Raw genomic sequence first — 24,760 nt, forward strand, 5'->3', positions numbered from 1 at the left:
TAAAGTCACTTTTTTCTTACTACTTTATAGGAAAGCTTTAAAAAAAAAACACCCCTTTGTATCTTGAAGTTTTTAGAATGCATATAATAATTAAATTTATTTTATTTTATTTATTTATTTTTGCTTTTTAGGGCTGCACCCTTGGCATATGAAAATTCCCAGGCTAGGGGTGGCATCAGAGCTACAGCTGCTGGCCTACACCACAGCCACAGCAACTCAAGATCTTAGCTGCACTGCGACTATACCACATATCTCGGCAAAGTTATAAACTATACATCGTGGTGTATATAAGTCACTCTGATGTAAAAAAAATCAATGTAATTATTAGAGAAGTTGATTCCTCTAAGGCTTATTATTCTCAAACCTACCAATGTAGCTCAGCAGGAAGTAGATAGATACCTCATTAGAAAGTATCAGAAAGTCACTATGTTCATAATGACAGATTATCATCATTAATGTCAAATATCTTTTGAATAGAATTGCATTGTGCTAGACAATGTATGTATATTTCTCATAAAATTAAGTTTTATAAAAAAATAATAATTTTTGGAGTTCGTGTTGTGATGCAGCAGAGGTGAACCCAGCTAGGATCCATGAGGACTTGAGTTTGATCCCTGGCCTCACTCAGTGGGTTAAGGATCCAGCATTGCCATGACTTGTGGTGTAGGTCACAGACATGGCTCAGATCCTGCATAACTGTGGCTGTGGTGTAGGCCAGCAGCTACAGCTCTGATTCGACCCCTAGCCTGGGAACTTCCATATGCCACGAGTGAGGCCCTAAAAAGCAAAAAAAAAAAAAATAATAATAATAATAATTTTTATGAAAATTTGGGCTGGGAGGATTGGGGAAAGTACAAAGAAATGCCTATCAGGAAAATCTATTTGGAGGACTGTATTGCCCTAAAACAGACTTTGAAGACAGGTGGCAGTATCTAAATCCTTTTCATTGAAGGTTTGTTAATAGGGTTGCAATTGCCTGTTCCCTAGGAGGGGAGCAAAGGCATAGACAAAAGCTGTTCTTAAAAATAATTGTAGTTAGGAAGCAATTACCTTTAGTTTCAGTTTTCTTCATTTACAGCTGTCATGTTCCAGAGAGCCTCAACAGCCTAAGCCCACCTAATCTTGAAAGAACCAGATCAAATCGACTTAGATCCTTTAAGTTAAAAACAAAATACACAAAGCAAAGTAAAATAAGATGATGTTGTTAGTTGGGCTGTGAAGTGTTAATAAATAATTGAATTTGTGAAATTTATATTTATGATCTTATGACTCTCTTAAAGCTTTTAAAATTGGAACATTTAAAATGTCCCTCCACATAGAAACAGATAACTTTGAATCCTCATGAATTTATCACTCAGTTTCAGCTGTTAGGGCATATGGTCATGGCCACTTCTGTTTTATCTGTATGCATCCTCTCTCTTCTCTCCTTTCTGTTTTAAAAAGCAAATCCAGAGTTCCTATCCTGGCTCAGCTGTTAGCAAACCCAACCAGCATCCATGAGGACATGGGTTTGATCCCTGGCCTTGCTCATTAGGTTAAGGATCTGGTGTTGCTGTGAGCTGTGGTGTAGTTCACAGACGTGGATCGGATCCTGCATTGCAGTGTCTGTGGTGTAGGCCAGTGGCTTCAGCTCTGATTAGACCCCTAGCCTAGGAACCTCCATATGCCGTGAGTGCGGCCCTAAAAAGACAAAAGACAAAAATAAAAAAATAAAAAGCAAATCCCAAATATCATATAGTAACATCTGTAAATATTTGAATATGTCTTTAAAAGTGATGAAAGATTTTAAAAAATGTAATTTAATACCATTATCTCATTTAAAAAGTAGGAATGACTTCTTAGTATCATCTAAATATTTAGTCTGTTTTCAGATTTTTTCATGAATTTTTTGTTTTTTTTTTTGGCTGTATCCATGGCATGCGGAAATTCTTGGTCGAGGGATCAAATCTGCCACAGTTGCAGCGTGCACCACAGCTGCAGCAATGCTGGATCCTTAATCTGCTGAACCACAAGTGAACATCCTGTAGTTAGTTTTTTGAATAAGGAGTCAATATTGTCAGTTACTTTTTCATCTTTTTTTTTTTTTCTTGCTACTTCATTGTTGAAGTGTAACGGAACCTTTCCTGTACAGTTTTTCCTGTTATGGATTTGGCTGCCTATATCCTGATGTGTTATTTAACATGTTCCTTTGTCTCTATACCTCTCCTCCCATATTTCTAATAAATTTGTAGTTAGATACAGAGGTTTGCCATGTTCAGGCCTTTTTGGGGGCAGGCTTGTGGGGAGGGTGGTGATGGCAACAATACTTTAGGTGGTGCTGTGTATTTCCTCTTGCCTCACCATAGGAGATGCATAGTGTCTGATTATCTAAAATTGATGAGTGAGCCATCTCTTCTTCAGCAGCTTTCCACTATTGATTCTAACAATCATTGACCACCATAGCCTTAGATATGTTGATTGATTAAGGATTACTAAATGATGACATTCTAGTTCTATTATTCCTTTTGCATTTATTAGCTGGAATTCTTCTGTAAAGAAGAAATCTCCCTCTTTTACTGTTTGATACGTAGAAATATAGTTGGTACAGGATAATTTTTTGATTGATTCTTTACCTTTACTACTTTTTAAAAAATTGAGTATAGTTGATTATCTATTATTATTATTTTTCTTTTTAGGGCCACACCTGCAGCATGTAGAAGTTCCCAGGCTAGGGTTCCAATCAGAGCTGTAACTGCCAGCTTATGCCACAGCAACACCAGGTATGAGATGCATCTGTGACCTACACCACAGCTCATGGCAATGCCAGATCTTTCTTAACCCACTGAGCAAGGCCAGGGATTGAATCCACATCCTCATGGATACTAGTCGGGTTTATTACAGTGGGAACTCCAATATCTATTATTTTTTAGACACTTATCTTTTGTATACTTATACTTTTTTGTATTACATTTACCCATTGTTGTCAAATTAAGTATGAAGTGGTTTTCTTTTGGATCTTGTACTAGAAATAATAGAAAGTTCAGGTAATGAGGTATAATCTGATTTAATGTGCATTTTATGATATGCCCCCAAGAAGTGTATTATATATCTATTAAATGTGAAACTGCGTATACATGGACTCTCCACCAAAGCTCAAATATTATTAAGCCTTTATTAGGGAAGTTATAAGATGTTCCTATGGATGATTATATTCATATGTGAGTTTGGGGAAAATTCATTTCAATTTTTTTTCTTTTTAGCTTTTGGACTTCTTGGATCAACATCCCTTTTCATTTACTCCTTTAATTCAGAGATCACTGGAATTTTCTGTAAGCTATGTGTTTACAGAAGTTGGTGAAGGTGTTACATTTGAACGATTCATTGTTCAATGCATGAATCTTATTAAGATGATTGTCAAAAATTATGCTTATAAGCCCTCCAAAAATTTTGAAGGTAATGTTTTACAGGTAGTTTTATTTTTTTCATTTCCTTATTTTAATCTTAGTGTGAAGTAATTGCTATTTTTGTATGTTTTTTTGAAATTCATTTATTTAAGTCTGAGAAATAAAATGTTGCTGGGACATGAAATAGAGATAAGGATTGGAGTCTTTAGTATGTGAATGCCAACTTTTAACAACCATACAGTGCATTTAGTAACCTGTATTGTAACACACTAGAAGATCTGTTGAAGCAAGAAGTAGGACAGTAACCACTTTAGCTTATGTTTTAGGCTGTATTTATTTGTACAATTAGAAGTTTTCTCTGACTTTATATAAAGTGAGGTTGCTTCTAGACAAGTTGTTTTGTTATATGAAGTTGACTCTTGAACAATGTGGAGGTTGATCCAAGTACAATTCACTGTTGGCCCTCAGTATCTGCTGTTCCTCTGCATCTGAGAGTTCAGTCAACCACAGACTGTGTAATACTGTAGTATTTACTGTTGAAAAACATCCAAGGATAAGTGGACCTCCACAGTTCAAACCTGCATTGTTCAAGTGTCAACTATATTTGGAATTCATTCATGTACATGTATATCAAGATGAACGAAGAAGTCTTATGGGGAGAGAGAGACATAAATAAGTCACTTCAAAATGGTGTGTGGTAATTACAGCATGGAGAGGTACATAGTATAGTGGTATTACAGAAGCAAGAAAGTGTGTGTGGAATGAATAAAAGCCAGAGTGCCTTTGAGATTTGTTCATGATAAAAATGAAAATTTATACACTACTATATAGAAGGTATTTTAAAATTTATTTGTTATGTAGTCCAAATTGGGTAAAATGTTTGTAGAGTTAACTTGGAAATTTTATTTTTCCAGATAGCAGTCCTGAGACTCTTGAAGCTCACAAGATTAAGATGGCATTCTTCACATATCCCACTTTGACAGAGATATGTAGAAGATTAGTCTCTCATTATTTTCTGTTAACTGAAGAAGAACTGACAATGTGGGAAGAAGACCCAGAAGGCTTTAGTAAGAATCCGTTTTTCAGTTTTCACATGGCTTTTGCCCTTCTTTCTTTTTTCTTTTTCTTTTTTTTTTTCTTTTTTTGGTCTTTTTTTTTAGGGCTACACCTGCAGCATGTGGAAGTTTCCAAGCTAGGGGTTGAATTGGATCTGCAGCTGCTGGCCTACACTACAACCACAGCAACACCAGATCTGAGCCACATCTGTGACCTACACCACAGCTCATGACAACGCCAGATCTTTAACCCACTGAGTGAGGCCAAGGATTGGACGTGCATCCTCATGGATGCCAGTCAGATTTGTTTTCACTGAGCCATGGTGGTAACTCCAGCTTTTCCCCCCTTTCATCAGTAGATATCATTTAATTGAATGATAGGTATACTAACATTGTATTTTAATATAGCATTTTGGTTCTGAGAATCTTGGTTTTTAAAAGTTAACTTATTGGAGTTCTCTGGTGGCTTAGAGGGTTAAGGATCCAGCATTGTCACTCTTGTGGCTTGAATCACTGCTGTGGCACAGGTTCAGTCCCTGGCCCAGGAATTTCCTCATGCTGTGAGCGTGGCTAAAAAATTAACTTGTCTTTCTCTCTGTTAGCCATCTGTACAAATTGGGAAGCAGAAAATGAATGACTTGTTTAAGTGTATAACAAAAATATAAAATTAACTGTCTTTATTATCAGGTCAGTTTTTAGTTTATGATTCATTCTGGTTTTTTGTTTGTTTGTTTTGCTTTTTAGTGCTGCCCCTTGGCATATGAAAGTTCCCAGGCTAGCGCTGAATTGGAGCTATTTGGCTATGGCACAGCCACAGCTACAGAGGATCTGAGCCGTGCCTGCAGCCTATACCACAGATCACAGCAGTTCCAAATCCCCAACCCACTGAGCAAGGCCAGGGATTGAACCTGCAACCTCATGGATACTAGTCAGTTTCTTAACCCGCTGAGCCACAATGGGAACTCCCATTCTGTTTTATTTTTTATTTGTAGGAATTTTTACTTCAGAAAGAAGGTTGGAGATGAAAAGTTCTGAATTCCTGAATGGGTTACTTATTTAAATTTTAATTTAAAATTAATTTTTGGGAGTTCCTGTTATGGCCCAGTAGATTAAGAACCTGACTAGTATTCATGAGGATGTGGGTTTGATTCTTGGCCTTGCTTAGTGGGTCAAGGATCTGGTGTTGCTTTGATCTGTAGGGTAGGTAGAAATGGCTCAGATCTGGTGTTGCTGTGGCTGTGGCCTAGGCCGGCAGCTGCATCTTTGATTTGACGCCTAGTCTGGGAACTTCCTACACCAGAGACACTGCAACACAGGATATGAGCCGCATCTGCAACCTACACCACAGCTGACAGCAACGCTGGATTCTTAACCCACTGAGCAAGGCCAGGGATGGAACCTGCAACTTCAGTGTTCCTAGTCGGATTCGTTTCCATTGTGCCACAACAAGAACTCCCTCATATTGCTTTTAAAAACAGTGATATAATATTGTAATGTGAGACACTGAACCCCTAGAATTTTAAAAGTTCATGAAGTAGTTTACTTCTTTTTTTTTTTTTGGCTGCATTTGAGGCATGCAGAAGTTCCCAGGCCAGAGTTTGAACACCAATCATAGCAGTAATCTGAGCCACAACAGTGACAATGCCGAGTCCTTTACTCTAGGCCACCAGGGAATTCCTGAGGTATTTTACTTTAAATATAGGACATTTGTGGAAAATGTTTGACCAATCATTTTAACTTGTAAAACATCATTATTACATGAAATGATTCACAGTGTTGTAGTGATAATTTATCAGGTGATGTCCGATATTCGGGAAGTGTCAAGTACTTTTGAGCTTTCCTTCATAAAGAATTTTTTTTTCCTATTTATGGCCACACCTGTGGTATATGGAAGTTTCTGGGCTAGGGGTCAAATTGGAGCTGCAACTGAGGCCTATGCCACACCATGGCAACACCGGATCTGAACTGCATCTGCAACCTACACTGCAGCTGGTGTCAATGCTGGATCCCCAACTCACTGAATGAGGCCATGGATTGAACCCACATCCTCACAGAGACAATTTGGGTCTTTAACCCGCTGAACCACAGCAGGAACTCCCATGTAGAATTTTTAATGAAAGTGAGAATGATTATGGATATAAGCACTTGAGAGGTGACTCTGATATTCAGAGGTATGATCTGTACCTTATAGTAAAGAAATGTGTGCAAGGCCTTATGTTCCCAAGGATCTTCTCTCAGTGTTATTTTTAAACAATTCCTGGAGTTCCCATCATGGCTCAGTGGTTAACAAATACGACTAGGAACCATGAGGTTGCAGGTTCGATCCCTGCCCTCACTCAGTGGGGTTAAGGATCTGGTGTTGCCATGAACTGTGGTGTAGGTTGCAGATGCAAGACAAAAAAAAAAAAAAAAAAAAAAAAAAATCCTATCTATATTATATTGATATTATTTATTTATTTATTTATTTATTTTTGTCTTTTTAGGGCCACACCCTTGGCATATGGAGGTTCCCAGGTTAGGGGTCTAATTGGAGCTGTAGCTGCCGGTCTACACCACAGCAACTCCAGATCCGAGCTGTGTCTATGACCTACACCACAGCAGATGGGGACACTGGATCCTTGACCCACTGAGCGAGGCCAGGGATCGAACCCTCAACCTCATGGTTCCTAGTCGGATTCATTTCTGCTGTGCCACGATGGGAACTCCTATATTGGTATTTTTAAAATCTTTGTTCGCCAAACTGAGATTTTAGAAACATCCTTCTTGCATTTGTGAAGAGCATTATTTGTCATATTTTTAATTGCAGCAGTGGAAGAAACAGGAGGAGATTCTTGGAAATACAGTTTGAGGGTGAGTATTGACTGAAATAAAACATGGTAAGGAAAAGCTTTATGCTTCTGGGAGTCTTAATAAAGAATGATAACTCTGTTGAACATTTTAAGCATTAAGTCAGGCAGATAGGAAATTGTTGATAATTACAAGAATCTGTATTTGAGAAGAAAGCACTTAAATTATGAACCTTTATTTGAGAAAACATTTTTTGTGAAGTTGGAGCACTGCATACTAAAATTTTCTTCATTTTACGAATTGATTTGGAAATGTCATTGCAGAAATAGGAAATTTTCTCGAAAGTGGAAGATAACCTTTTTTTGTCTAGAATGATTTTTTAAATTCTTCCTAAATATTTTAGTAATTATAAAGCTTCTTTTGATATGTTATTTCTCTTATTATCTAGTATGATTCTCAGAGACCAGCCCATTGCTTTCAGTTATGGTATGGCTTTTAAATATATATTTGTTGACATGGCTAACCTTTGAGGAAGATTTATCAAATACAGTCCTTGAACTGTTCTTTTTGTGAAGTCTTGTGGTTATGTAATTTGCTTTCAGTTATGGTATGGCTTTTAAATATATATTTATTGACATGGCTAACCTTTGAGGAAGATTTATCAAATACAGTCCTTGAACTGTTCTTTTTGTGAAGTCTTGTGGTTATGTAATTTGCATAACTTGCCATTTTTCTAGATGTGTTTTGCTCTTTTTAGTTTCATAAGCATCCACAGAAAATGTTAAATAAAAAAAAATGATATAAGTTTTTAAACTCTCTAATGGAAAATGTCATGGATATTAAAAAGTGGAATAAATCACGTACCCTTCTGTATCCAGAACCTAGTTTATCAGTTATCAACTCATGGCTAGTCTTGTTTTGTGTAAGTACTCTTTCACCTCCTTGGATCATTTGGAAGTAGTCATCTGAGGTGACTTACTATTTCATTTGTACACATTTCAATATATATATGTATATATCTGTAAGATTCCTTTTTAAACATAAACTGCAATCCCTTCCAAATTTAATTGTACTTTTTATTATGAAACATTTAGTGATTCAGTACTTTTAAGAACCGAAATGAATTATTCCTTTTATGTAACTAACATTGTGATTTCTTCTACACACTTCATGTCTTTTGAAAGAAATACCACCCTGTGGCGAATTGAATTATGAGTTGCTGTTGTTACTTACATCATTGCTAAGATATAATTTTTAACATATTAATTCCTGGACAGTCATTTGTAGTTCTGAGTCTATAAATGAATGTGGCTTCAGATTGCTTTTAAAATTTCAAATATAAATTATTTCCTTTCTGCAGTTCTTCATTTTGAATGCATAATGCCAAATGTTTGAAATAGTGAAATTAACTTTCCTTGTTATGAATTAAGTAAACTATTATAATATGATTTTATTTCGTACTCTGTTTACAAAAACAGTAATCTACTTTTTTTTTTTAAAGAAACATCAGGAGGAATCCCTGTTGTGGCTCAGTGGTAACGAGCCTGACTAGTATCCATGGGGACATGGATTTGATCCATGCCCTTCCTCTGTGGGTTAAGGATCCAGAGTTGCTGTCAGCTATGGTATAGCTCACAGACATGGCTTGGATCTGGCGTTGCTGTGGCTGTGGTGTAGGCCTGCAGCTGTAGCTCCAACTCAACCCCTAGCCTGGGAACCTCCATATGCTATGGGTGCGGCCCCCCAAAAAAAGAAAAAAATAAAATAAAAAAAGAAACATCAAGAATCATATTTTAAGAATGAGTATTCTTTGGTTTATTGTAGAATTAATCAGTACAATATACCACTGGTTTCATTAGAAATTTGTTTTTTTTCCCTGACAGCCATGCACTGAAGTATTATTTATAGATATATTCCATGAATATAATCAGACTCTTACTCCTGTACTTTTAGAAATGATGCAAACACTGCAGGGTGAGTTATATTTTGTGATATTTTGATTTATCTGTTAATCATTGTTCGGTAAAACAGTTTGAGCATCTAGTCTGTACAGTGCAGTATTTCCTAGATCATATAGCAGATGTGAATTTGATAAGGACAAAATGTGTGCTTTTCTAAAAAGATGATCTTCAGGATAGAAAATAAGAGTGGACAATTCAGAAATAGATAGTTCTTGAAAGTGATGGTTAGATTTTGCTGCGGTAAACATACTAGCAGTATAAGCGAAATTATCAGGCAGTCAAGTAAGTATATTGATTGGGGAAACAGTCTATTTGGAGTCTATGTTGTAGGAAGTAGTGGGAGAGAAAATTAAAATAATAAATGTTACCCTCGCAGTGGTGGCAGTGGAAATGGAAAGAAGGTTATGGATTTAAGAAAAAACAATGAAGTGAAATTTTAGCACTTTAGCATTGTACTTTGTACACAGGTAATTAATTATTTACTATTAAAAATCATTTATCATTTCTGACTATTCTGTTATACTATGAGTTTTAGGGAGGAGGCAGCGAACACATCTGTTTTGTTCATAGTTATTCCTAGTGCCTGGCACTCAGTAACTATTGATTGATTGACTTTTGGCCATTGACTGTGCTGGGCATGGGAAAGTTATCAAAGAAGATCCTGAACTTTAGAGTCCTAATGACAGGGAAAACAGTTATTAGTAGTGTTTGGAGATAGAGCTGAGTGCATAAGGAATCTTGGGAGAACATGAAACTTAACACTTTTAAGGGATATGAGGAGGTGAAGGCCCTGCAAAAAAGCCAAGTAAGAAACTGTCCTATCCCAGAGAAGCAGAAAAGTATGCAGGTGAATCCTGGAGAAGAGCATGTGCAAGGTGTCCAGTGCTGTAAGAGGCATAGCCATTGGAATCTTCTGAGACAACAGATTGTTTTATTGGTTTGGGCAGGAATCGCATTGTAAGAGATCAAGAATTGAGTAGATGATGATATAAGAAAATAACAGCAAGATATCTCCTATAGGGAAAGATTCCTGATCTTGTTTGTTGTAGTTAGAGAGTAGCTCACTTTTTATGCTTTTGTTCTCTCAAAAACTTAAGAGTGTTCCTGCTTACCTTATAAAACAAAGGAAGAATTGAGCTATTCTTCAAGTTTTAATTTGTTCATTTTTAAGGATAATTTGAATATTAATTGTATTTCCATATGGATTGATTTCTAATATACACTTACTGACTAATTAAGGCAGGATTATATATTTTTAAATTTGATAATATTTATGTAACTTAATGCTTAAGTTACCTTTTTTGTTGAATTCAGAACATTTTCTCCTATCCATTTTTTCTTAAACCACTGTAAGAAAGCAGATAAGCTAATTTGCTGTACATTCTGGTAAGTTGCTCTATGGTGATAAGGTTTTGAATGATTTCAAAATTTTGTTATTTTCTTTCTAGTTCTAGAGCAGTTTGCTTTTTTAGGGCCGTACTTACTCTAGCTATGAGACTAGTGAGCTTAAGAATTCATATTTAATAGCAGAAAATTGCATTGATAAGATTACTAGAAATCTTTCTATTCTGAAGAAATATACTTCTAAGTAAACTGTATTTCCTGTGTCTTAATCATGGTAGTCTCCTTTCTGGACTGCTAATTTTATTCTAAATTTTCCACATTATGTAATGGTTCTCATTTTTCTGTTTGTATTTTTCATTTAGTTGTTAGTCTTTTAATGTATTGTCATAACCTGATTATTTTCTATGTTTAGAGCTTCTTGTGTGAATTGCCTATTCTTGTTCTTTTTTTTAAACCCTATTGTGAAGTTCATCCTTTTATTTTTTCTTTTTAAGAATTTTCTTTCATGGTCAGAGTATGGTACACTAGTTAGAAATTTGGCATATATTTTTCTAAAATGTTACTTGACATTAACATTTTCCAGATATATTATAATGATTTTAAAAATTATAATATGGCTTTATTTATTGTACCTTTGTTCTCTAGTGGTGATTATAACAAAATTTAAACTTTACATCTACACATATATTTAATAATCACAGAGTTCCCGTTGTGGCTCAGTGGTAACACCCCAGCTAGTGTCCATGAGGATGCAGGTTTGATCCCTGGCCCCTCTCAATGGGTTAAGGATCTGGCGTTGCTGTGAGCCGTGGTGTAGGTCACAGATACAGCTCAGATCTGGCATCACTGTGGCTGTGGTATAGGCTGGCAGCTGTACCTCTGATTCGACCCCTAGCCTGGGTACCTCTGTATGCTATGGGTGTGGCCCTAAAGAGACAATAATAATAATAATAATCATAAGACATATTGTACTTGATTGATAAACTAACAAAGTGTTTCAGTGTTTTTTTAAAAACTAGTTTTATTTACCTTTACTGATACTTACTTTTTCAGGGCCCACTAATGTCGAAGATATGAATGCACTATTAATCAAAGATGCTGGTATGTTAAACTAAAGTGATTTAGAAACACCTGTTTTATTTCTTCAGTAGATGGTGTGACCCTTTTGTGGCAGTTGGAAGAGTTGGGATAGAAGGATACCTAAAATATAGGAACTGTCTGGTGGGGGAGCTAACCAAGTAAGCAGACAGTTGATTATAACATAGTACCCAGTTAATTAAAACTCAAATAGGTGGTAATCAGGTAGTATTGTGGAAAACTCTGCAAGGTAGTTTCGGTGTGTCCAGGGAAAGTCTCCTAAAGAAGTATAATATGAAGACACAGGATAAGTGAGCATCAAAAGTGTGGGTGGCTGGTTACGAGTAGAAGAAGCAGTATGATGTACAGAAGCTTGAAGGGAAGAGGAGTGAGCACAGTTAAGTTTTGTACTGGGAATATTTTAGTTTAATTGCAATATAGAGGTTAAGGGGATATAGTGAGAGAAGAGGCTGGAAAGAGGTAAGTAGGGACCATATCATAAAATATTGCATCCATTTGGTAGGAGATGTTATTTCATAATTTTTTATTATTTGACTTGAATATTTCTAAATAAATGTAACTTGAAAACATGAAAGGGTGTTTAAGAAAAACATGGAGTAAAGTAACTTAAATAATGCTTCTAAAATGTCTGTTTAAACAATTTACTGGGAGTTCCCATTGTGGCTCAGTGGAAACAAACCCAACAAGGAGCCATGAGGACCCAGGTTCAATCCCTGGCCCTGCTCAGTGGGTTAAGGATTCACTGTTGCTGTGAGCTGTGGTGTAGGTCGCAGATGCAGCTCGGATCCTGCATTGCTGTGGCTGTGGTATAGGCCAGCAGCTGCAACTCTGATTAGACCCCTAGCCTGGGAACTTCCATATGCTGCAGGTGCTGCCCTAAAAAAAAAAAAAAAAAAAAAAATTCCTGGATTAACATAGTGTAGATTTCCCATTATTAACATATTGCATATTTCACAGTGGTCTCTAAAGCTTACTTTCTTACATAAGGACAGTTAGCATTTGGCCTAGTATCTGAAATTTAAATTTTTTTCTTTAATCTTTTTCTCAGTGTATAATGCTGTTGGATTAGCGGCTTTTGAGCTGTTTGACAGTGTTGATTTTGATCAGTGGTTTAAAAACCAGCTTCTTCCAGAATTACAAGTTGTTCACAATAGGCAAGTATAAAACTTTGTGTTACAATATTATACACTTATTGTATCTTATTTTCTAATGAAGACAAGAAGTCATTAAAATTGTTTAAAATTTTAAAAAAGTTGCAGTAGGACTTAGCTGATAGTGTCTATTGGAGAAAGGATAAGACTTGTGAATCTTATAACTGAAAAATAGGCAAAATTGCTTGTCATTTTGGTATTTTACTTAAAATGTGAATTGTGACATGTTTGAAGTGTTTGATGTTAGATAAGATAGTTTGCAAAAGGAAATTTTATGCAAAGGCAAGGAAAGTTGGAGATCTTTTTCTTTCTAGAAAGAAAATGTATATGAAAGAAAGCCAGTTAGAACTTAGCAGGGGCTAGACCTAATGTCAGCAGTAGTCTAACCAAAGTAATAGCCATGAAAGATGACTGTCTTGAAATCACACAAAGCATATAGCAAGTCTTGGGGGAGAAGGTAGAGTAGGATGCAGAGACACCATTCAGAAAGCATTTGGACATACTTCAGGTTTATATTGAGGTGCCTAATTCAATAGTATAGATCTTCTGACATTTAGGAGGACATTTGCCCAGTTATTAGGTTTCATATACACTTAAATATTTAACTGATTATTTTAATTTTAGGTACTGAATGAGTAAAATGGAAGGGAAAAGGTCTTTCATAGTTTTTATAAGTTTTTTCTCAGTTTAAAATTAGACTCCTGGTCTTCCCATTGAGGTCAGCGGGTTAAGAGCTCAACATAATGCCCATGAGAATGTGGGTTCGATCCCTGGCCTTGTTCAGTGGGTTAAGGATCTGGCGTTGCCATAAGCTGCAGTGTAGGTTGCAGATGTGGCTCGATCCGTGTTGCTATGGCTGTGGTATAGGCCTACAGCTGCAGTTCCAATTCAAACCTTAGCCCAGGAACTTCCATATGCCACAGGTGCAGCCATTAAAAAAAAAAACCTAAAGACTCAAAAAAATTCTAAGAGACTTTTTTCTTATTTTGAATTATGCAGTTCTAGTGATTTATTTTTATATGTGTGGTACCGATCAGAATGCCTGTGATCATAGATCAGTTAACATTCCTTAACTCTACTTTAATAAATGCATAGAAAGCCATCCATCATTTTACAAATATTTAGAGCCATGGATTTGTGGAGTGGAAGATGCTTTAAAAGTAATTTTGGGAGTTCCTGTCGTGACCCAGCAGTTAACAAATCTGACTGGTATCCACGAGGATGCAGGTTTGATCCCTGGCCTCACTCAGTGGGTTAAAGATCCGGTGTTGCCATGAGCTGTGGTGTAGGTCGCAGACGCAGCTTGGATATGGTGTTACTGTGGTTGTGGTGTAGGCTGACCGCTACAGCTCCGATTGGACCCCTAGCCTGGGGACCTCCATATACTTCAGGTGCGGCCCTAAAAAAAAAAAAAAAAGTAATTTTGACCCATAAATAGCTATTTATCCAATCATTTATTCTATCTACAAATATTTTCAGCACTGCAATTCATCGTGTCCTGTAGAGGCATTGGTGAATAAGAAGGGCTTTGACTCTGCCCTCAAGAAGCTAATGAACATTTGATGGAGAGAAAGCCCTCAATAGGGAAACAGATGTGCAGTTTGATTTTCCTTAAATCCTAGAGCCTGTTTAGTCTAGACTGTGCCTCTAGTATAGTAGCTAGTATACATGGCTTTTGAGCACTTGAAATGTACTTAGTGCATCTGAGGAAATGACTTTAATTCTAAGTATCTAAATTTTGAACTTGAAAACTAAAGCAATGTAAAATATGTACTGATTATATGTTGAAATGATAATATTCTAGGTATTTTACAATAAATAAAATATTATCAAAATTTATTTTATCTTTTTATGTATTTTAAATGCAGGTAGTAACAAATTTGAAAATGCATATTTGGCTTGCATTATATTTCTTTTGGACAGAGCTGATCCAGACCAGTATTTCTGAAACCTTAATGTGCATATGAATCACCTGGCAATCTTGATAAAATGCTGGTTCTGGTTTAGGTTATGGGTCAGGGTCTGGATCAGATTCTGTCACACTTCTAGATAATGATATTGCTGGTCCCGGGACCACACTTTGAGGAACAAACTGACTCATCTTTTAACTCTGCCCAGAAGTGACTGTCGTCTTGGAATTTGAACCTTTCTGGGCTTTATTCTCTGTCTGGAATAGGATTGTAGTAATCCCAAAGATCTCAGTTCAAAATTGAAGGCTCCTTCATTTACTCTACATAAGTCCTGTTTACTTCCACTTCTATGGCTTTGTTCAAATAATACCTATCCTTTGAATTAGCATTTTTTTTTAAAGTTTTCTGCCCAAAATACTGTTTATCTTACAGGCTGTTCAAATCCATTTCCCTCTGTCTCCTCTTCTCTCTTTCTGAAATCCTAGTATATGGTTTTGCAAACTTTGACTCTTTTATGTGTATTAAACATTTTGAGAGTAGGGAATACTTACTTTTTTTTTTGCAGCTTTAATGAGTAATTCTGTGTGTTTGATAATCTTAGAAGATTGTAATTTTCTGGAGTTCCTGTTGTGTCTCAAAGTTAAGAACCCAACAGCTGAGCCTCACTCAGTGAGTTAAGGATCCAGGGTTTGCCACAAGCTGAAGTGTAGGTTGCACCTGTGGCTTGGATTTGTTGTTGCTGTGGCTATGGTGTAGGCTGGCAGCTGCAGCTCTGATTCAGCCCCTAGCCTGGGAACTTGCTACAGGTGTGGCTGTTAAAAAAAAAAAGAAGAAGAAAACAAAAAAGACAAAGAAAAAAGGTCGTAATTTTCTAAAAAGGTAGTGTATTCATTAGTTTACTCCATTTATCCAGAAGTTAATATTATCTTGCCACTAAAATTTATTTAACATCAAGAAGAGACTTTGTGGGTGGAATTCTTGGGCAAAAGTGGTTTTTTGCCTTGTCTAAGGGACCTTCATTTCCTTTAGCAAAGATGGTCATAGAGAAACAAATACAAGTACATGTTAACTGCAAATGTTTTACAACTTTTAAAATGTAAATAATTATTTTTGATAATCTTAATCACATTTTGTAATTGAGCTCCTTTTACAAAATTAGAAAGTTTAGCTGATTTCACTGTAAATTTATATGAATATTTTATACAAGTCTAGAAATCTCTCACAATGTTCTGCAAATAATCTTTATGATACTAATAGAATTGGAATTAGAAAATTGAGTACATGTGCTACTTTATTAATAATTACTTTTGAGGACCTCTCCAGCCTTATGGTTTAAGACATTATCTAGTTATACCTATTCAGATTGTTTTTGGTTACTTGAGGAACAAAAGTGAACTTGATTTTTATGTACATATCTATGTTATAATTCTTTAATACAAAACAATTAGATTTACAATATATCTGCCTAAGAATTTTTAGGTTTTTAGATCAGAACTTAGTATTTATACTATGGTACATTTAGAAGTAACTTTTAAACTTTATATAAAAAAGGCACATTGTTTTCTTACTACAGTTTAGATTTAAATGGTGAAATAGGAGTTACTGTTGTGGCTCAGTGGTAATGAACTTGACCAGTAACTATCAGTCTGCAGGTTCGATCCCTGGCCTCACACAGTGGGCTAAGAGGGTCCTGCATTGCCCTGAGCTGTGGTGTAGATTGCAGAAATGGCTCAGATCCTGCGTTGCTATGGCTGTGGCGTAGGCTGGCAGCTGCAGCTCTGTTTCGACCCCTAGAAAGTTATTTTTAAAATGGTGGAATATATTAAGCAAAATAGATGTCTTAAAAATTTAACATTTTAATTTCATTGTTTTCCCTATCTAGGTATAAACCATTGCGACGCAGGGTGATATGGCTCATCGGTCAGTGGATTTCTGTGAAATTCAAGTCTGACTTAAGACCCATGTTATATGAGGCAATTTGTAACTTGCTTCAGGATCAAGATTTAGTGGTATGTTGCTTAAATGTTTTAAAAGGGCTATTTGACCTACATTAAAGTTCAAGTTCAGAAACAGTTTTTATCTTTCTTTAGAACGTTGGTGGCATTTCACTGCTGTGAAATTTCCTTGGTGAACAATGTGATTTGAAGAAAGAAAGTCATGCTATTATTATTTGCCCTTCTCATCACTAGTCAATGAAAAAAAATTTAATCAAACTCTACTATTCTAAAATTATATTTTAAAAGTAAGAGTAAAAGAAGAGTTTTTAAAGACGCTTTTATAGCTTACATATTCTTTTTCCTATTCAGGATAGAATTTGTCATTCTTACAGTTGAGATAGCACCATAATCTGTTTTACCCTTGTTGATTCTTTACTATCTCTCAGTTCTGAGGATGATTTTTGTTGTTGTTGTTTTTCAGCCTTGGAGAGTGCTTCTTTTAGGACTTTTTCTTTATATATAATGTTCACATAATAATCTTGATTTTCTGTTACTGAAAATTTGATAATGACTTCTTTGTTGCCTTGTTCCCCTTCAAAACAGTAGGTTTGCTGCTTTATTATGTGTCAGTTATTCAAAGAGTTTTTTTTTTTTTTTTTTAAAAAAAATGTTCATCATGGTGTGGAATAGCTTTTCCCTCCCGTTGGTGCTTTATTTCTTTATTTTATGCCCGAGTAAATGTATTCATTACTTAATGTATATTTCTTTGTCTTGGGCTTTATTTGACTCCAGCATAGACTTTAGAAAGTGATTTTTTTCCCCCTGAATTTCAAATCATTTTTAGATAAAATGAAGTGATTCTTTTCTCCTTGAATTATGCTAAGATCTTGTTTAATCATTTCTCACTATACCCCCCTTTAAAAATTTTTTGAACCCACTTGATTACCCTGTTTCTCAACAAAGCCTTGGGCCATACTTTTCACATTTTTACATGTGTGCCATGATAATATAAACTACTTTTAACATTCAATGAAGGAAAACATAATTAGAGAAATTATGAAATTAAGGAAACAATTGTAGAAAGAGTGGTACATTCCAAAGGCAAATAGAACTGATCTTTGGATTTTCTACTAAAATATGATCTACTTTGTGTTAACAATTGAGAATTTACTCTAAATATTATTCTCTAATTATTAAATACTTTAAGTATGTGTAAACAAGGGAATCCAGTTTTATTTTACCATGTTTTAAATTATTAGAAGTTTATTAAGAAAGCCTAGCTGTTTCTGAGTTTACTATTTGCTGGAATTTATTTACTTTTGTAGTAGCTTTAGAATAAAGTATTTATAAGATTTAGGCTTTGTTTTCCTAGTGGGAAATTTCATTTGCTGTTCTGTCAGAGGTATCAGAGTAAAGACATTAAATGCTTTATTCAAGTGTTAGAAAATATTTAAATTTCAAGCTAAGCTTTATTTGGTAAAGAGAGAAATTTCTTGGATCTTGTACCTTCTGATGAGTCTATTGGGAGAAAAATAAAGGGAAAATGTGTTATTGAGTAAGCACTTCAAAAGCAGAACATTAATTCTATCACATATCAACAAGCATTATTGGGGAAAAGGGTTACATGACAAGGTAAGTTTGGGAAACACTGAACTAAGTATACAAATAGTCCTCTTTAGTATGGGACTGATCATAACTTTTTTTTTATAGTGTTGATCACAACTTTTACTTTTTTATTTTTTATTTTTTTAATGGATATATATTTTTATTTTTTTTACAAAATAAAATACATATATTTAAACACAGTTACATTCACACAGATTACTATATCATGGATCTTAAGAAACAGATTAAGTGACTCCCTGTGGAGAAGTGGAGTGGAAAATATGCTGAGACAAATAGGAAATTTATTCTATACTTTATCCCATTTTGTATGGCTTTCATCTTTACTATTTAGTATCATCTATTACATTGCAATTTTTCTTTAAAAATAAGCATTATATTAAAATTGTGTATATTATGCAACTAAAATTTATAAAGAAGAAAGCCTTATATACCATTAAATATTTTATATATCATAATAAAAAGAATAACTTAACTGATAAGAATAACAAAAATAATACACCCTCTGAAAATAAGTAAAATATAAAATGCATAAATTGGTTAAGAAACAGTGTAACTATATAAATATGTCTTCACAATTTGTTACATCTTATTGATTCTTCAATAAAGGCATTACACCATTCTAGGTGATGTGGTAAACAAGACATTATAGACTTTACATTGTACCATGGAGATAAATGGTTATTAATAATACAGTTGTAGAACTGTATTATTTAATTGTACAGTTGCATTATTTAATTGTAATTATCATAAAAATTCTTTGATGGAGAGGAAATCAGAATCAGATGTAAGAAGACTTCAGCATTCCAAGAATGATGACAAATGACCCCCTTCATGGTGGATTATGCACTTATTTACTATGAGATATATTTTTTCTTCTGAGATTCCTTGTTTATGTATCAATTGTAGATTTTTGGTTTGCAGTTATTCTGAAGTTTTGATATAAGAGTCTATATGTATATGAGATTGTTTTAAGTTGTTGTTCTCTTAATTGCAAGTTCATCTCCAGTGTCCTGCATTTGTACCCACCTCTTCTCATGACTTCTGATTTTGGTGGTATAATTGTGCATGGATGATTTCGTATCTTTACTGTATATATACCTTTACTGGTGAGCCTTGTCATTTGTGGAATTTTTGTTTCCTGTTGATGTGTTTTCTTTTCTGCATAGAGAAGTTCCTTTAGTATTTGGTGTAAGGCTGGTTTAGTGTTGCTGAATTCTCTCAGCTTTTGCTTATCTGTGAAGGTTTTGCTTTCTCCTTCAAATCTAAATGAGAGCCTTGCTGGGTAGATTAATCTTGGTTGGAATTTTTTTCCTTTCATCTCGTTAAGTATATCATGCCACTCCCTTCTGGCTGCAGAGTTTCTGCTGAAAAATCTGCTGATAACCTTATTGGGGTTCCCTTGTATGTTACTTGTTTCTTTTCCCTAGGTGCTTTCAAGATTTTCTCGTTGTCTTTAATTTTGGTCAATTTGATTAATATGTGTCTTGGGTTGTTCCTCCTTGGGTTTATTTTATATGGTACTCATTGTGCTTTCTGGATTTGAGTGAGCGGTTCCTTTCCCATATGAGGGAAGTTTTCGGCTATTATCTCTTGGAATATTTTTTCTGTCCCCTTCTCTCTCTCTTCTCCTTCTGGCACCCCTATAATACGGATGTTGGTGCATTTCATGTTGTCCCAGAGTTCTCTGAGACTCTCTTCATTTCTTTTCAGTCTTTTTTCTCTTTTCTGTTCCACATCCGTAATTTCCACTAATCTGTCCTTCACCTTGCTTATTCGTTCTTCTGCCTCCTGTATTCTGCTGTTGGCTGCTTCTAATGAAATTTTTATTTCAGTTATTGTACTTTGCATCTCTTCTTGTTTAAGTTTTATATCTTGTATCTCTTTGGTCAGTGTTTCCTGTAAATTATACATCTTTGCCTCCAGTTTATTTCCAATGTCTTGCATCATCTTCAGCATCAAGAATCTAAAGTCTTTTTCCTGGAGGCTGAGAATCTCCTCATGGCTTAGCTGATTTTCTGGGGTTTTTCCTTTCTCCCTCATCTGAGTTATAGTTCTCTGTCTTTTCATTTTTATAGGTTTTTGGTGTGGTGACCTTTTTACAGATAATAGGGTTATAGCTTCTCTTACTTCTGATGTCTGCCCCCCTTGTGGCTGAAGTTGGTATGGGGAGCTTGCTGTAGGCTTCCTGATGGGGGGAGCTGATGCCTGCCCACTGGTAAGTGAAGCTGATTCTGATCCCTCTTGTGGGTGGGGCTTAGTCTCTGGATGGGATTAGAGGCAGCTGTGTGCCTGAGGGGTCTTTAGGCATCCTGTTTCCTGAGGGGCAGGGCTGTGATCCCACCTGGGTTGTTGGTTTGCCCTGTTGACTTACCGGTGGGGCCAGATTTTTCCCAAAATGGACACCTCCAGAGAAAGGCAGCTGCTAAATATTCCCGACAGCTTTGTCTTCAATGTCCCTCCCTCGCAACAAGGCACATTCACCTCTGTTTTCCCAGGATGTCCTCCAAGAACTGCAGTCAGGTTTGACCCAGATTCCTATGGAGACTTTGCTCTGCCCTGGGATCCAGTGCATGTGAAAGTCAGTGTGTGCCTTTTAAGAATGGGGTCTCCATTTCCCCCAGTCCCGTGGAGCTCCTACGCACAAGCCCCACTGGCCTTCAATGCCAGATATTCCAGGGGCTCTTTCTCCCAGTGCCGGATCCCCGCACGTGAGGGTTTGATGTGGGGCTCAGAACTCTCACTCCTGTAAGTGAATCTCTCTCTGTGAACCAGTTAGTTTTCAGTCTGTGGGGCTTCCCACCCAGGTGGTATGGGGTTGTTTATATCGTGAAATCACCCGTCCTACCTCTTGATGTGTCCTCCTCTTTTTCTTCTGGAGTAGGGTATCTTTTTTAAGGTTTCCGGTCCATTTGGGTGGGGATTGCTCAGCTCTTAGTTGTGAGTTTTGTTGTTTTTAGGAGAGGAGTTGAGCTCTAGTCCTTTTATACCGCTGTCTTAATCCTCTCCTCCCACAACTTTTAAAATGTACATTTGTATTGTGACTATCCAAGATAACATATACATTAATACCAAGGAAAACACTTTGAAGAAATGCTGCTCTAAGTCCAGCTTTTGCCCTTTTCCTATATATCTTCTGGTGACTACATCTCGTTATTACACCTTTACAGTTTCACCGTGGCACAATTATTTTGTTATAACTTCTTAAGATAGTATGTAGTAAGGCACTTAATTAATGTTGCATACTTTGCCCTCCCCCCCCTTTTAAAGTACATTTAAGATCAGGAGTATGTAAGATACACTATTCTAATTTCAACCTGTGAGAAATGCTCTCTCATGAAATGTGGGGAGATACTTTATACATACCACAACAGTGTACAAACATATTTACACATGTACAAACATACATATGTGTGCATTTGTATGTTTATGCACATATACATGTGCACGAAGTATATAGATTCTGATGAATCTAAATCTCTGGCTTTCAGAGTCTACATTCTCCTGCTTGAGTGCTGCTGTTGTAGAGTTGAGGTAGATTTAATCCTGAGTCACTTTGGTTATATGGCTTCCTAGTGTTTTAGACAGGTTGTTACAAGGCTGGCTAGGACAGAATAGAAATAGTGTAGCAGCTGGAAAATGCAACTTCTCCAGTTGGTATAGGACTTTATAATATTAGAGGCCACTGGGTAGATTACATCTCTGTCTCTGATAGTTGTATGACAGTATTGTTTGATCTGGGGCAATATCAAGTAAACTGAGTAAAAATTTTTTGGTTTATTTGAGTAGTATTGTAACTTTTTCTCAGTATTTAGCTATTAAAATGATCTAGGCATAATGGGAAATCATAATATTGTAGTATGTGAAAAAATTTTTTGATAAATGTTGGGAAAATTTGATTAGATTTAAGATAATCACTATTTTGAAAAGTTTTACTTCGAAGCTTATTTTAGACTCATCTTTAAAAAGCAGAGGCTTTTTTTTACTTTTTAAAAGTTAAAAATTTTATCAAAGAAGGAGAAAATAATCAGTGGCTAACATAATATGCACTCAGTTTTCCATCTTTCAAATGTAATAATTTTCCATTAATATTTCAAATATTTTGTTTAAGAAATATAACATTACAGATACACTTGAATGTCTGTATCTTTCCCCTCTCATTATCTTGTCTTTTTTCCCCCATTTTGTTTTTTTGTTGAGTAGAGGCTTTTAATTTTAGTACAGTACAATTTATTCATTTCCTTTTTTTCTGTTTTGTTCTTTTTTTGTTTAATAAATCCATTCTCTTTACTGTTGGTTCTCTGTTCCATCTGGAATTTATTTTTCAACATGGTATCAAGATGAGAGGAACTTTCTTTTCCTAGGACTCCAGATAAATATTCCATTTACATAGAGGACTTTTTAAAAGTATAATTGATTTACTATATTGTGCTATATAGCACAACAATTTCTGCAATGTGACTCAGCCATATATATTATATATATATATATGTATACACACACACACACACACAGTGATTATTTTTTTATATTATTTTCCATCATGTTCTGTCCCAGGAGATTGGATATAGTTCCCTGTGCTATATTGTAGGACCTTGTTGTTTATCTCATACTGGTCTTTTTTAGTTGTAAGGTTTCTGACCCAGTTGTATTTTTCATTTTTGGAAATTATAAGTAGTTATTATTATTATTTTACTTAGATTATAATGCCACCTTCACTAAAACAAATACTCAGCCACTGAAAAATTAGCATTAATATACTCTTTCAACCTTGTAAATGGCCATATGTAATGTAAACTGTGGTACAACTGGAAGATTTATAGTTTGGTGGTGGGGTATGTTGTTGTTTATTATCTGTAAAACAAGGAACTGGCCATCTTCATGGGCAGGTTGACTACCGGCATAGAAAAAGTGAATTTTCAAGATGGAAATCCAGTTAGTAGAGTTTAAGAGGAGACTTTGAGTGCCATGTAGACGATGCAGCAAACCCTGAATGCACTGTGGGAAGTGCAGCTAGGATCTGGGCAGAGGATTTTTTTAAACAAGGTGCATTGAAATGCCTCCTATTTTTCCACGCTTGTGCATTTTATGGGTCTCCCAGTTCTGTCAAACTTTCTGTCTTACAGTTTAGATTTTGTTTTTCCATTTGTCCATCCTTTTTGTCTCAAAAATGCTGTTAAAGATTTTAAACTCTGGGCTAGTCTTTGTTTTCACAAAATGCATTCTGATTTCACGTATATTCAACAAAAATAATTTCCAAGGGTAATATCAAAAAACATGTGTGTGAGATATAAAAATATTAGGCCACTCTAGGCTAAGCAGGTTAAGAACCCAGCTAGTATCCAGAATCCAACTAGCATCCATGAGGATGCAGGTTCGATCCCTAGCCTCCCTCAGTGGGTTAAAGGATCTGGTGTTGCCGTGAGCTGTGGTGTAGGTCCGAGGTGCAGCTCAGATCTGGCATGGCTTTGGCTATGGCGTAGGCCGGCTGCTTCAGCTCCAATTTGACCCCTAGCCTGGGAACTTTCATATGCTGCAGTGTGGCCCTAAAAGGACAACAACAACAACAACAACAAAATTAGGCCACTCTAAAACCAGGAAGAAAGAAAACCTTAATCCAGTAAGTTTTCTGTAGTCAGTTTTAGTTTTCTATTAATATGTCTGGTATTCATAGTATATGAAAATGAGCTTTAAATTTTTTTCTTAAAAGGAGATGATAAGTAGAAGGTGCTTTTTATCCTTTTATGAAACTTATTTATGTGTGTGTTTCAGAAGAACTACATCAAAATGTGTAATTCAGTGATCTTGACTTAAATGCAGAATAAAAAATACCATAATTAGGACTAGGTAGTAATAGCGCCAATATATAGGATAATATTATTTATCTTTTAGGCCCAGCATGGAGTCATGTCTTAGAAAATGATTATTGGTAAAGAAGTAAGGATAAAATATTATGAAGTCTTTATTCTATTTCTCTTCAGCAGATTACTTTCAAAATTATTCTCTCATGTTCACCTTATTTACATATTCCTGATGGGTTTAATCTTCTAAGACACTGCTATTTCTTTCTGGTCCCAACACCAGGCTCACTGCTTTAGTATTTGGAATTCCCTTCACTGCAATGGGCAGGCTATAATAGTGGTTAGGCATTAGGCTAGTCTCAGTCTAGAACTCAGGTCAGCGGCCTTGAGCCTCATAGGCTTATTCTCAACACTGGACAGGGGAGTTTCTGGTTACTTTTGCTTTATGCAGCAGTCTTCTTTGGAAGTCCTCTTGACCTGTGGTTTCTTCTCATTCATTTCTCTGTTGCTGTCACACTTTTCTGGGATCCTTCCAATGGTTCTGTTAGTTTGGTGGCACTTGTTTGCCCCATTATGAAGTTAGTTTGTTATCTTTTTAGTTTCACTTTTTGTTTTTTTGGGCTACGCTTGCGGCATGTGAAGTTCCCAGGCCAGGGACCAAACCTGTGCCATGGCAATGACCCAAGCTGCTACAGTGACAATGCTGGGTC

At 35.8% G+C, this 24,760-nt stretch overlaps 1 protein-coding gene across 3 annotated transcripts in view; it reads left to right on the forward strand.

Annotated features, from left to right (window-relative positions):
- Window positions 1–24,760, forward strand: part of IPO11 (importin 11) — a 214,251-nt gene that overhangs the window by 63,832 nt on the left and 125,659 nt on the right. For all 3 annotated transcript variants that reach the window (XM_021077043.1, XM_021077044.1, XM_021077045.1), the window contains exons 10-16: window positions 3,240–3,432; window positions 4,298–4,450; window positions 7,245–7,288; window positions 9,109–9,199; window positions 11,584–11,631; window positions 12,677–12,782; window positions 16,572–16,698. In XM_021077043.1, the coding sequence (XP_020932702.1) occupies window positions 3,240–3,432; window positions 4,298–4,450; window positions 7,245–7,288; window positions 9,109–9,199; window positions 11,584–11,631; window positions 12,677–12,782; window positions 16,572–16,698 (762 nt within the window). The remainder of the gene's footprint in view (window positions 1–3,239; window positions 3,433–4,297; window positions 4,451–7,244; window positions 7,289–9,108; window positions 9,200–11,583; window positions 11,632–12,676; window positions 12,783–16,571; window positions 16,699–24,760) is intronic.

Source organism: Sus scrofa, chromosome 16 (assembly GCF_000003025.6).
Source record: "Sus scrofa isolate TJ Tabasco breed Duroc chromosome 16, Sscrofa11.1, whole genome shotgun sequence".
In the NCBI taxonomy this organism is placed as follows: domain Eukaryota; kingdom Metazoa; phylum Chordata; class Mammalia; order Artiodactyla; family Suidae; genus Sus; species Sus scrofa.